Source organism: Sceloporus occidentalis, unplaced genomic scaffold (assembly GCF_023333645.1).
Source record: "Sceloporus occidentalis isolate IW3139 unplaced genomic scaffold, rSceOcc1.0.p SCAF_10, whole genome shotgun sequence".
Classification (NCBI taxonomy): domain Eukaryota; kingdom Metazoa; phylum Chordata; class Lepidosauria; order Squamata; family Phrynosomatidae; genus Sceloporus; species Sceloporus occidentalis.
In genome coordinates, this window is record NW_028316990.1 from 9,510,513 (window position 1) to 9,525,046 (window position 14,534).

Genomic DNA, 14,534 nt, shown 5'->3' on the forward strand with positions numbered 1-14,534 from the left:
CTTTTCCCTTTCCCTGTCCCTCGCTGTTTCCTGCTTTCTCTAAATGTACTGTATGTTTGACCTGTGAAAGATGTAAACATTATGATTCAGGTTACGTCTGTTCTTAACTCTGTATCTGTGTAATAAAGAAAATTTAATATCACCCATCCGGATCCAGTTCTTTGGCTTCCTCCTCCTTCTGGTACTTAAGCAGAGAGGCAAATTCGGCACCCCTCCAGATGCGGTTGAACTCTAAATCCCAGCATTGCTCTCCCAGGACTCTGTTGGCTAGGGTTGCCATGTTTCAGGGCCAGGTTTTGTGGGTCATCTCCAGTGGGGAGACAAGGGTGCAGATTCTCCACTTTTGAGGAGCTCAGCTCCAGGCAAAAGAACAAGGCTATGCACAAATCCCTAGCTCACTTAAGCCTCATTCCCACTTACGAACAAATCGGTTTGTGATCTGAATCAATAGATCGATTCAACAGTGGAGCGTCGTTCCCACTACATTTGCCCCAATCGCATTTTTTGCGCTGTAAAATAACCCACTTGTGGCTCACATTCATGAATGAGTCGATTCAAAATGGACCCGCTCCAGCTGGTTGAAGGGCACATTTAAATCTATTCCAATCCACATCTGGTTCACAGTTGCACAGAATGAATTTATCCAAAAAGATGCGGAAAAAATCAACATCAAAAAGACTCAGGTTAAATGGGTTTATCATATGCCCCCCTCTCCAAATTGCTTCAAATGGGAACCAGAGTCATTTGAACTGGTTCGAGCCATTTTCCGATCCAGTTTAAAAGGTAGTGGGAATCAGGCCTTAGTAGAGAAGCAGATTACAACAATTTGCAAGGCTTAATTAAATTAGATTTATTTATTTACCACCCTATAGCCAACGATCTCAGGGCAACTTAAAATAAATTGATTTAAAACTAGCAACAGTGATGATGTTTTTTAAAGGTTAAAATATATTGCATGGTTTACCCATTAAAAATCAAACAACATACGCTGGAGAGGATTCTTATGTGCTTCTTCTTTGATGATTTATGTCATCTTGAACAAACTCTGATGTTGTTTGGCCACACTTTGGAAGGTTTGCCAGATCAGAGTTTTCAGTTCGTCAATTCTCCAGATGTTGGACTGCAAATCTCAACAGCTTCCGCCTGCACACTCCAAGGTGAGGAATGTTGGGATTTATAGTCCAACAACTCCTGCAGGATGCTGTGATTCCCATCCTGGGCATAGACTTTGCTTATGTTTTGGAAAACATTAAAAAAGGCATTGCACACAACTTCTGTGGAAGACGTATGCAGCAAAAGGATAGACAAGAAGGTGCAGCGTGAACACATACATTTTGGGAACTCTATAACATGGGCAGCACATGAGAAATGCCCATTCCTTTCATAGCCACCCACAATCTTTCCAAAAAGGCCATGGGGATAGGAGAAAGCCAGAAAAAGAACATCACTACAGGAAGGGTTTGTTATGGCACCTAGGAAGGATTCAGTGAGCATGAGAAGGAAAGGGTCTTTCTTGTCCATATGTGCTTCTGCGTTGTTGGGTAGAATGGCCACAGGCATGAGAAAGAGCTTAGAACAATGCTGCTAAATGCCACTTCCATAAGTCAGCAGTAGCCTTTGAGATTGCAAACCAGGTTCTAGCAGCTCTGCAACCACTGAAAACCAAAGCGGGGACTTCATTCACTGTTGACTTACCTGGGGTTATCTGTGTAAGATATTATGCAGTTTCCTGAACATCTGGGAAGAGAACTATTCTCACTTGAGCTCCTAGAAATGCTCTGGGGAATCAGAATGAGCAAAGGAGATTTCGGATTTTGTTGCCTCAAAACGTCATGTTGGAAGAATCCACCGATATCACAAGCTTCACCTTGGAAGCGCAAATGGAGCCAAATGCAATCATTGAGCAGAGCACTGTCTGCACACCACATCTAGAAAACCTGTGGCCCTCCATATGTTGAGGGACTACAGCTCCCATCAATCCTCATCCCAGCTGGTGGGTGACAGGAACTGCAATCCAGGATCTGGAAGATCACAACTTCCCCCATCTACCTTATCTTGTAGTCTCTTTCCAGGATTTTTAAGCAAAGGTTTTCCTTGCCACCCAAAATGAAGCTTCCAGGGATTGATCTGGGCCCTGTTGGGGGGGGGGGGGGGTCATTTGGATGCAATGCAGGTGCTTTAACCCAGAGGTACTTATTGGCCTAATTTAGAGAAAGAGGAATGGCATAGCTCAACATTTATGCTCCTTATGGCTGCAAAGAGACAACCATGCTCCTGTAACTACTTACTTAACTTCAATATTGCTTTCTCTGACCAGCAACAGTTTTCCTTAATCTCAAAGCACTCTGTAGCAGAGGTGACAACTATACAATTCTGTTGTTGTTGTTGTTGTTGTGTGCCTTCAGATCATTTCCAACTTTAGAAGACTAGAAGCTGAAGCTATCATGGGGTTTTCTTGGCAAGATTTGTTCAGAGGAGATTTGCCATGGCCATCTTATGAGGCTGAGAAAGTGTGACTTGCCCAAAGTCACCCCGTGGGTTTCATGGCAGAGGTGGGATTTGAACCCTGGTCTCCAGAGTCATAGTCCAACATTCAAACCACTACGCCATGCTGGCTCTCATGCAGTTCTCTAGAAGTGGCTGAACTGCAAAACCCAGCAGCACCAAGGGTAAGGAACACTGGGAACTACAGTCCATCCATTCAGTCCTTGAGGGCCAGGTGAGGGCCACCTGTTATAGGTGTTTCCATGCTCCGCCTCCATCAAGGTAACCCCACCTCCATGGGTCATCCTTGGCACCTGATTGGTTCTGGATGTATCAAATGCAATCACACAAAATGTACAGCTGAGGCACCTCCCTGCTTTGTTGCTCCTTCCAAGCTGAGTGGGCTTCCCTTCTTTACCTGGGAGAAACAGGTGTAGGGTTTGTTGGCAGCCATGTTTGGACTTGGAGCAAGGTAATTGCATTGTTTTTAATCTATATTGGATGTATGTTGTTATTGTTGTTAACCGGCCTGATGTTTCGAAGGGCGGTATATAAATAAAGCTTTTATTATTTTATTATTATTATTATTATTATTATTATTATTATTATTATTTATTATAATGCCTGAATGTTTGTTCTGCACACAATGTGTCCCTGCAGTGCTGTATTTCTACTTAAATCTCTGCAGAGTGCACCCGCGTGGTTGCATGGCCTATGGAGCAGCTACATGGTGTTTGGGGCAGGTGCATGGCTTGCCTCTTTGGAAGACCTGCAGAAGTTGGACTACAGTCCCCAGAATCCTGGCTGGGAGTGGCATGCAGGGAGTGGTAGTCCAACGATTGGAACTTTTAGACCATCAGGGTTTGAAGGAGCATTGTAGGGATTACAGCCAACTAGCATGGAGTGGACATTGGACTAGGACTCTGGGAAACCAAGGTTCAATTCCCTACACAGCCATGGAAGCCCACTGAGTGACTTGGGCATGATGCCACACTCTCTCAGCCTCAGAGGAAAGCCATGCCAAGCATCCTTGGAATTAATCTTAAGAGTCAGCATGCCAAATAATGGCAAATTTGGGGAACTTTCCCTTTGGGGAACTACATAAGGTTGATGGTGTGTACAATTCTGGGATGCAGAAGATTATAGTTTGAGGGTTGGACTACGACTCTGGGAGCATCCTAGGGATTACAGAGAGCCAATGTAGTGGTGTGAATAATGGACTATGGGAAATCAGGGTCCAAATCCCTGCATGGCCAGGGAAACCCATTGGGTGACCATGGGCAAGTCACACTCTCTCAGCCTCAGAGGGAGGAAGAGGCAAAGCCCCCTCTGGACTAATCTTGCCAAGAAAGCCCCAGGATGGGTTCATTTTAGGGTCCCCATAAATGTCTTGACATGAAGGTACATAGGACAAACTAGAAGGGATATGATTTCTCAGATCATGGAAGAGAACAAAGTTTGGGAATCTTACTCTTTTGGACTATAGCTCCCAGAATTCCCCAGCCAACATGGTTAGAAAGGAACTCTGGGAGCTGTAGTCCAAAAAAAAAGGGGGGGGATTCCCCCATAAACTGGGTAAAGAGTTCCAGTCTTAGTTTTTTGTGGGTTTTTTGGGCTATGTGGCCATGTTCTAGAAGAGTTTGTTTCTGACGTTTCACCAGCATCGGTGGCTGGCATCTTCAGAAGAACAAACGTCAGGAACAAACTCTCCTAGAACATGGCCACTTAACCCGAAAAACCCACAAAAAGCTATGGATGTCGGCCACGAAGGCCTTCGACTTCACAGTTCCAGTCTTGCTTCTAAAGCTTGGCTTTTGTGTTCCTTCCCCCAAGTCCCCACTTTCCAGAAGCCGGATCCTGGTGGTGCAACCCTCCGTCTTTGGCCGCTGCAGATTCCCCTTGGGATGTCACCGAAATCTCTACCTGGCAGAAGCACCTGGAAGAACAGACCAAGCTGAGCCCCTTGGAAGGAGATGCAAAGGACTTTCTGCGAGCGGAGGATCCTGTGAGTAGAGACTGACTGCTCCTGGTTGCAGAAAGTGTGGAGGAACATTCGGTATCTAGATTAAGCAGAGTGCGGCAGGGCTTTTGCAACACAATTGCATCCCAGAATTGCACACACAGTCAAAGGGTACTTTCCTTCCAAATTTGTCGTTATTTGTTTTAAAAAAGCAACTCTTTTACTTTCCAAGGCTGCCAACCTATGGCTCAATGCTATGGAGTGCTGGGATGTGTAGTTTTGCAACACGTTTATCCTTCTGTGTCGGAGTCCTCTGGTGCCACTACGAATCCCAGCCTTCCATAATAATAATAATTATTATTATTATTATTATCATTATTATTATTATTAATATCTCACCTCTCTGTGTAGCACAACAGGGGCGGCTTACATGTTAAAACATACAGTCCCCGACCCCAATATCCCAACCCCCCCAAAATACAATTAAACAATTCATAATGAAAAACATGCTTAAAAATAACAACAAGCATTCCATAGGAGAGAAGCATGACAACTAAAACAGTATCAAACCGCATTATTTCTGCAGCTTGACGCTGAAAAAGTGTGCCTTGCTCAGTAGCACCTAATGCATTTCCATGGCTGCGCCAGTGATTCAAATGCTGGCCTCCTGGAGCCCCAGTTTGACACTCTCAACCACTTCCTTGTGTTGGTATTTTGTACCTCTCTGGGATGCGCAGGAGCTGGAGGCCATCAAGGCGAAGGTTCGTGAGATGGAGAAAGAAGAGGAATGGCTTCAGGAGCTGCAAGCAGAAGCAAAGAGCCTCATCATGAGTTCGGACCCAGGTATGGCTTTGGGTGCTGCTCAGGGCTGGGAAGGGACCCTTGTTTGGCTGCATGAAGCACCTTTGATGGTGGCATCCAGGGGATGGAGGCTGCCCTGGGACATGCCTTGCCAAGGCCGAGAGGGCACCTCCACTGTGGAGCTGAGAAACATGACTCTAAAAAGGCAATCCACTCCTTGTCTTTCTTGCCTTTCATGGAAAGCAATGGTTGCCATTACTGGGTGCAACACTGAAAAAACAGTATCTGCTGTAGATTTTTGTGGGTTTTTCAAGCTATGTGCCCATGTTCTAGAAGAGTTTATTCCTGACATTTTGCCAGCATCTGTGGCTGGCATTCTCTGAGAAAAGATGAAGATGCCAGCCACAGATGCTGGCGAAACGTCAGGAATAAACTCTTCTAGAATATGGCCAGAGCCCGAAAAACCCACAAAAAACTATGGAGGCTGGCCATGAAAGCCTTTGACTTCCCAGTATCTGCTGTGTTTGCTCACGAATGTTCTTCTTACTGTTTTATTTCATTTTTATCTTACGTTTCCCCCATAATGGGAACTCCGTTAGGATTATTTGTCATTGTTGTGAGGTGGGCTAACCTATATAACAGCTCAAGATATGCAAGTTCTTGTTCAACGCCAGCACCCAGGTGTATAAAATGTTGATGCTAGCATGGCTGTTGTCGTCGTTGTTGCTGCTGTGTGCCTTCAAGTCATTTCTGACTTATGGCGACCCTAAGGCCAACTTCTCATGGGGTTTTCTTGGTAAGAGTTGTTCAGAGGAGGGTTGGCATTGCCTTTCTCTAGGGCTGAGAGAGTGTGACTTGCCCAAGGTCACTCAATGGGTTTCCATGGCTGACCTGGAAATTGAACCCTGGTCTCCAGAGTCCTAGTCCAATGCTCAAACCACAACACCATGCTGCAAAGCTGGTTAGAAGGCACTAAGACTTAACCCTGTGTGGATTGTCTAGGCTGCTAAGACCTCTTAGCGGGTTTAAGGGGGATTTGATAACCATTTGTTCTTTAATTAAACACAATATTTGTTAGCATTTTGGGTAGGCGATTCCCATAAAGACTTTTACAGATCTCATGCAGGATGGTTTCCTCTTTGCAGGTCTTGCTTTACCCAGGACAACCGAGGAAAAGGTGGAAGCTGACCAGCGCTCCATCTACGTGGGGAACGTAAGCGAGACGGACGCCAAAGGGCTCTCTTGAGAAACGCTGCTTGGGTTTTCCCAGTTGGTCTTGCCTCTCCATCCCCAGCAAGGTCTCCATCTCTGTAGCTTTATAAGAAGAGGCGGGAAAGCTCCCTTGCTGGGGATGGATTAGTTCAGCTGGAGATCCTGCATTGAGCAGTGGGTTCCTCTGGATGGTCCATTGGGGTCCCTTCCAACTCTAGGATTCTATGGGTGCGTCTACACTGTAGAAATAACACAGCTTGACACCACTTTAAATGCCATGGTGCCATGCAATGGAATCCTTGTAGTTTGTGCCAGCCCCAGAGCGCTCTGACAGAGAAGGCAAAACCTCTCACAACATTACAAATCTTAGCATTCCATTGCACTGAGCCATGGCAGTTAAAGCAGTGTCAAACTGCATTAATTCTGCAGTGTAGATGTAGTCAGTCTCTCTCTCTCTCTCTCCTCTTTCTCCCAGCATGTGACCCAAGAAATTAAAGCAAAATATTCTTTAAAAATAAGCCATTGGCAGAAAACTTTGTCCAAGATAATAACAATAAACAAACAGTTCTGACAGCAGCGCAAAGTTAAAACAGCTTAAAACACGTTGTTGTTGTTGTTGTTGTTGTGTGCCTTCAAGCCATTTCTAACTTATGATGACCCTAAGGCAAACCTATCTGAGAGTCTTTGTGGCTGAAGAGCAGGGTATCAATACTTTTTGGTTAGGGGTTTGTCATTGCCATCGGCTGAGAGCATGGCATGCCCAACATCACCAAATGGGTTTCCATGGCCAAGCTGGGAATCAAACCCTGGTCTCCAGGGTCATAGTCCATCACCCAAACCACTACACCAAGCTGTCTTTAGCATAGTGTAATATAAAGCAAAGTGTAACATAAAGCAAAGTTTGCCTCGTACATGGAGCCTGTGGTCCTTGCAGGTGGATTATGGAGGAACCGCAGAAGAACTGGAGTCGCATTTCAACAGCTGCGGGAAGATCAACCGGGTGACGATCCTTTGTGATAAGTTCTCTGGCCACCCCAAAGGGCAAGTGTCCTGCTATTTATTAGGAATTAATGAAGAAATGACAGGTTTCGGGATGGGAGGGCAGCTGGAGAGGAAGATGGGGATGAGATACCAGAACTGCAGCCATGGCAAGGTCTGGTTTGGACTTCAGGGCTTGGTAAAGTTCCCACCTGGGGGATTCTGGGAGTTGCTACCTGGAAAAAGTAGCTCCCCCAAATTTGGGGAAGTTCCTCAGTCATTGCAGATCCCTGGTTCCAATGCCATTTTTAGTTGGTCCAATTGTATAGGATTGTTGTTGTGTGCCTTCAAGTAGTTTCCAGCCAATGGTGACCCTAAGGCAAACCTTATCATGGGTTTTTTTCTTGGCAAGATTTGTTCAGAGCAGGTTTGCCATTGCCTTCCCCTGAGGCTGAGAGAGAGTGACTTGCCTAAAGTTACCCAATGGGTTTCCATGGCTGACCTGGGAATCGAACCCTGGTCTCCAGAGCTGTAGTCCAACACTGAAACCACTACGCCATGCTGGCTCTCATTGGGAATAAATGAATTTGAATACATTAATATAGTAATTAATATTTAACAAATATCCACCTTGAATCCCATTGTGGGAGAAGGGACATAAATCCTTGGATGTTACATACTTCTCTCCAATTGCAGATCCATGTAAGGGATCAGGCCATCTGGGGACGGATCAGTTGCCATCTCTTATTGGACTGAGCTTCAAAAGCTTGTCTAAGACATGGCTTGATCCTATGGAATCCTGGGATTTGTAGTTTGGTGAGTCACCAGCACTCTTTGGCAGAGAGGGCTTGATAATAATAATAATAATAATAATAATAATAATAACAACAACAATAATAATAATAATAATAATAATAATAAATTTGATCTCGCCTCTCCTATGAGATCGAGGCATCAAAGACCTTGTAATGTTCTTGTAAAACTGCAAATCCCAGGAGGGAGCTTCAGTGGTGTCGAACTGCATAGTTTCTACAGTGCAGATGCACCTTAAACATTTTCAGTTTAATGCTCTAAATGCTTTTTGTCCATTTAACTTCTGGCGGGTTGAGAGACAGCAGTGAAATGCTTTAAACAACTCAGTAAATAGTACGAAAGAGCTTTTGGTGGTCTTAAAGGAAGGCTGATGGTCTCTTTCTCCTCTTGCAGGTATGCCTACATTGAATTTGCTGACAAGAGCTCCGTAAAGGCAGCCATGGAGCTGGACGAGAGCATATTCAGGGACCGCGTCATTAAGGTAGGTGCCTTTTTGGCAAAGCACACTGGATAGCCTTGATATCTTTCCCTTAGGGAAAAGTTAGCTATTTGGAGTTGGGAATGCCTGCATTACATGCAAAAGATCTCATTTGTATCGCTGGATATCTTCCATTCGAAAGGTATCAGGCAGCAGGTGACAACAGAGTCCATGTGAGCTGGGGAGATTTTGGGAACGGTGGTTCAAAAGAGGAGTGTTTCTAGGCTCAGATGTTGAGCTGACCAGACGTCCTCCTTTTCCAGGACCTGTCCTACACTTCCACCTTCTGTCCAGGAGGAATTCCAAAATCTCCATTTTGAGCACAATGAAGAAGTCTCTATGAAAGGTTTCTAGTTCAGTCCCTAGCAGCATCTTCAGATTGTTGTTGTTTCCTGTCTTCAAGTCATTTCCGACTTATAGCGACCCTAAGGCAAACCTATCATGGGGTTTTCTTGGGCCTCATCCCCACTTAGAAATAAATCAGTTTGCGGTCCAAATTGATGGGCGACAGCGGACCACGGTTCCCATTACATTTGCCTCGATCGCATTTTTTCCCCTGTAAAATAACCCATTTGTGGTTCACATTCATGAATGAATCAGTTCAAAATGATTTGGTTCCAGCTGGCCGAAGGAGAACTTTGAATCGATTCCAATCGGCTTGTGGTTCACACTGGCGTGGAATCGATTCATCCAAAAAGACGTGGAAAAATCAGCGTCAAAAAGACGCAAGTTAAATGGGTCTAGTGCATGGCTCTCTCCAAATCGGTTCAAGTGCAAACCATTTCATTTAAACCGGTTCAAAACCGATTTGTGATCCGGTTTAAAAGGTAGTGGGAATGAGGCCTTGGGATGTTTCTTCAGAGTGGGTTTGGCATTGCCATCCTTTGAGGCTGAGAGAGTGTGACTTGCCAAAGGTCACCCCATAGATTTACATGTAACAAAGAATCTTTCCTGGAATCTGCAGCTGACAGTCAGAAAGGACAGCACTCTTCCAGATGGACCCATGGTCTGACTCAATACAAGGCTAGATTCCTATATTCTTTCAGGTTCTGCCCAAAAGGACCAACATGCCAGGGATCAGCACTACCGACCGTGGCGGTGCCCGGGCTCATTTCCACGGCCGGGGAGCTTTGTCACGCCGTGGCATCTTCTGCAGCGGGCAGCATGCAAGGCCACGCGGAAGGGTCTACAGGTGAGCAGGCAAACAGAAGGAGAAATACAGTGGGGAGAAGATAAGGAAGGATTCTGCTGGAAAATCCAGAGGCTGGCATTTTCTCTGAAGATGCCAGCCACAGGTGCTGGCGAAACGTCAAGAATAAACTCTTCTAGAACATGGCTGCATATCCCGAAAAACCCACAAAAAACCTTCTAGATACCTCTTGTTTTCATCAGAAACCTTCCCAAAATGGTGACCATCACTTCCCCATTTTGGGAAGGACTCTGACGAAAGAATAAAATACTTGGGAGCACAGTCAGGAGGTGCAGCCCATGGCAGGAAAGGTTGAGAAGAGACATTGCCCCACTTCTGCAGTTGGGTTAGAGGTCCACCTTCTGCCCTTGTTTTTGCAATGCCGCCTCCTGGCTACTACTTTGCACCCTGCCAACCGTGCAGGTGGTGCTTTTTCATCCAAGACAGTTCCACCCTTTGGGTCCTGTTCATCTGGGGATCTGCAGAAGTTACTAAAAAGCTGCAAAGCAAGCCCTGCAGCTGAAGGAGAATCTTTCTCCTGTCCTGTCTTTCTGTGGGACTCTTGGAAGCGAGTCCAGCCTAAAAGGCCACCAATGCCTGGGCTGTCGCCATTGCAGCTGCCTCTCTGCTTTAACATCATTTGGGCACCTGGGAGGCCAGCAGGGTCTGTTCAGCTCCATGAAAGCAATGAATCTGGCGCTGGAGCAGTACCCCTTGGCAGTGGGCTTTCATTTATTTCCCTCCCGTATCAGAAGGGATAGAAGTGAGCAGTGGTTTGCTGCCGGCAACATGCCATACCTGACAGCCGTTCACCTCGGTGACCGTGGCGCAGCTGGTTCGGAGTGTCCCTGGGAGCAAATGTGTCACCTGCGTTGCTGTTGCAGCATCAATGTGCCGCCTTGACAGCCTTGCCCCAGATTTCCTGAAATGGGAGGTCTGCCTTTTGTGCCAAGCGAGGTGCATTAGCCTGGGCACTGCAGTTCTTGTTGCTGCTGTTAATAATAATGATAATAATAATATCCCACTCCCCGCTCCCCAAAGTTGGAACTCAAAGCATCTTACAATTAAAAATACAATTAAAAACATGCCAACGTGAACCATATAGAATTAAACTGAGACAGGAATCATTCAGATGTTTTAGAGTGGGGGGGGGGATGATGAAATATTATTATTATTATTATATTTATATCCCGTCCTTTCCCCAAAACTGGGACTCAGAGCGGCTTATAAGATTAGAAACAGTGCAATTAAAAACATAGAAAAGTGTTACATTAAAACAGAATTAAATTATTACAATATTAAAACAAATTGCATATAAAAGAATAAAATATAGCTTAAAAGATATAAATTTTTTTTAAAAATGCAATCCCCTGGATGTTAGCAGACTGCAACTCCCAGCATCCCTCACATTGCTAAGCATATATCGGTTATCTGGGTGGTGTAGTCTACTAATATCTGGAGAGCTGCCTTTTGCCTGAGAGCAGCTACCTGTTTGCCAGTTTAGACCAGCCTTTCCCATCCTGCTGCCCTTTAGATATTTTAGACTGCAGCTCCCATCAGCCCCGACCGAAGGATGTGGCCCAACCTTGTGAAAGGAGAGAAAACATGATTGAAATGACTAGAAACCTGCTCTGTTGGAGCAACGTTGAGGCTGAAAGATGCTGCCATAGACGTGGCTTTTCATGCGGCAAGTTTCCAAAACGCAGCACCTACGTAACCTTTTCTGTCCATAAAGCGGTCGGTTCTGCAGCCCTCAATGCAGCCTGACAAGTGCACTTGAAATCAATTATATATATGATGGAAAGCCTGGTCAGGGCCAGATATTGATCAACAGGGGAAAAAAATCTTGATCCTTCCAGCGACGGAGAAAGCGGCTTAGATGAAGAGAGCGCTGATAAGTTTGACATCTGGCAGACCTTCCTAGACCTCTCTGGGGACTGAGCTGGTATGTGGCATCTCTCCTTATGTGGAGCATTGGATGGAAAGAAGTCTTAAATTAGGTGTGGGTAACTGTGGCCTTCCAGATATTGAACTGTAGCTCCCATAAGCTGGAGCTGATGGGACTTTCAGTCCAACGTTATCTTGAGGGCCGCAGTTGGATGGGTTCATCATAGATGGATTCATCTGGAATGCACCTTCTATGGCATGGTTGTATTTGAAAGCAAATAGGTGTGTTTTCTAGGAACCGAGTGGTTAAAAACTTATTGCAAAGGTGAGGATGTATTTGTGTTTTCCCTCTCTAGGGGCCGCGGAAGACTATCTCCTTGGTATGCGCCCTACTAGATGGTAAAATGAGAGGACCCAAGCAGTGCTCCCAGACTTGGAAAAGAATTGGGGAGGAAATGCAGGCAAGCCCATCAAAATGAAGACTGTTCTCATCTATTGATCCCTTGTGAGTTATTTGTGTTGTCATTCTTCTAACAAAAAAATTGCAGAGGATTCCTACCTTCTTCTCAGATACAACAAAGACCTTTTTCAACATCAGAGAAGACCTTTGTCGACACCCGAGGCTTGCGGATTGGCATATGGGTGCGCAAAAAGGACCCTTCTGATTGTGTTTTGGCACTGCTGCGTGAGTTATCTAGACAGTGGATAGAAAACTAAAACCTCACCATAATACCTGGACTGCCCTTTCCTTTCTCTATCCCACCTTGCGATATTAGGTATCCTGGATCATGCTGGAAAGTCCGTTGGTTGGTCTCCTTGGCACAGCTGATAATTCCTTGATTCTGCCCATTGAAAGGGGGGTTTGAGGAGGTAGGCAAGGAGTGTGCAGATAGGGGTTTTTATATATACACTGTGCTTAAACCACATAAAGACTTGGCTCCCAGGAACGATGCTGGGTCTACTCCTTAAAGGGATATGAACATGCTTGAGCTGTAGAAACCTGGCTTGTAAAAATACCTTTTCCCCTTCCTATTGGTGTAAAATAGTACCTTGAAACCTGTGAAGATGGTTGAGTTTATAGAGGGGAAAAAAAGCATCACCTTGTTTTTATAAATTGCACCATGCAAAGTCCAGTCTTACATTTTCCTTAATTTGCCTTTCACTTCTAGTCCTCCTGCAGTAGCCAGAGAAAATAGAAAAGAAACGTGTGCTCTGTTCTCTAACTTAAACATCCAGTTTAAGCTCTATAATTGCAGAATGGGAGGTGTGCAATCTTACCTTTTAGCAGATGGAAAAGGGTGACCTTTGGATTTGGGCGAGTGAAAAAATGCAATGTTTTCAGTAATAGTGTTCTTTTTAAAAAATGGTTCCCCGGGGAAATGTTTCCTGCACCTGACCCGACTGAGATGAGCGAGAAGAGGGTCATGAGAACATGGCTCCCACCTCTTTCAAGGGGTTTGTGGCGGAGTATTTCCCAGGTGAGTAATGACTGGGCAGACGTTGAAGGGAAGCAGAGTGAAAAATTGGGATTCTGTATTAAAGCCTTCATGCCTATGAACAGAAATGCATTTTTGTCATAAAGCTGTTTTGTAAGACGTTAAATATATTTTAAGCAAAATAAATGATTCTACTAATTAAACCAAACCCACAACGAAAGCCGTGGCTGTGGCTCTGTCTCCTAATTTGCCTCTGTAGCAAGCGCCTTTAATAACGGAACAGGATGGAGAAAAGTAAACACTGCCCTATATATTTGGGGGAGGTGTGAATGTTTATTCAGACTATTTTGGGGTGCCATGTTCTGACTATCACCCCTTTGTTCCTTTTTTCTTTTAATCCACATCTTTTCATAGATGGGAAGCTAGCATGCTGCTTAAATCATTAGTCCTGCAATCTGTCCAACATGAAAACTTACAGAATCCTAGTTGGAAGAGACCCCAAGGGCCATCCAATCCAACCCAATTTTCCCATTCAGAAACAGTCAAAGCCCTCCTTGTGACAGATGGCCGTCCAGCCTCTGTTTCAAAACCTCCAAAAGAGGAGAGACCACCATACTCCAAGGCAGCAAATTCCGCTGTTGAACAGCTCTTGCCTTGAGGAAGTTCTTCCTAATGTTTAGATGGAATCTCTTTTCCTGTAGTTTGCATCTAATGATCCTATTCTCTGGAGCAGCAGAAAACAAGCTTGCTCCATCCTCAACAGGAAATCCCTTTAAATGTTTAAGCAGGGCTCTCACCCCTTAACCGTCTCTTCTCCAAGCTAAATATACCTAAGCTGCTTCCCATAGGAATGTTTCCAGACCTTCCACTATTTTGGTCGCCCTTCCCTAGATCTGCTCCAACTTGTCACAATCCCTCTTGAATTGTGGTGCCCAAAACTGGACACCTGATTCCAGGTGAGGCATGTCTTTAGGAAAATTTGCAATGAGACTGGCCCTAAAATCTTGGGGATGTCTTAGATGGCTGGGCCAGTTTGGGTAGGGGTTTGTGTGCTGGAGTACGACTGGAGACCAGAGTTCAAGTCTCTGCTCATCCAGGGAAACCAACTGGGTGAGCTTGGGCAAGTCACATTCTCTCAGCCTCAGAGGAAGGCAATGGCAAACCTGGCCAAGAAAACACTCTGATAGGATAGTCAAGAGTCAATTTGAAGGCACATAACCATTTTGTGTGGAAAATGCCTCATTATAGCACCAACTTCCCTCTCTTTACCTTGGTAAGCAATGAGTCCAGACCAGC

At 45.1% G+C, this 14,534-nt stretch overlaps 1 protein-coding gene across 2 annotated transcripts; it reads left to right on the forward strand.

Annotated features, from left to right (window-relative positions):
• Positions 1–2,936: 2,936 nt before the first annotated feature.
• On the forward strand, positions 2,937–13,392 carry LOC149305828 (embryonic polyadenylate-binding protein 2-B-like). 2 transcript variants are annotated; one of them, XM_089540530.1, is made up of 8 exons: positions 2,937–2,956; positions 4,318–4,489; positions 5,182–5,299; positions 6,391–6,458; positions 7,392–7,498; positions 8,642–8,729; positions 9,773–9,918; positions 12,159–13,392. In XM_089540530.1, exons 1-8 carry the CDS (start codon positions 2,937–2,939, stop codon positions 12,196–12,198), a joined length of 759 nt encoding a protein of 252 aa, XP_089396656.1. In that variant the 3' UTR covers positions 12,199–13,392. The 2 variants fall into 2 exon arrangements, with proteins under 2 accessions (XP_089396656.1, XP_089396657.1); XM_089540531.1 differs by having other exon boundaries at positions 5,182–5,287.
• The last annotated feature ends 1,142 nt before the right edge of the window (positions 13,393–14,534 follow it).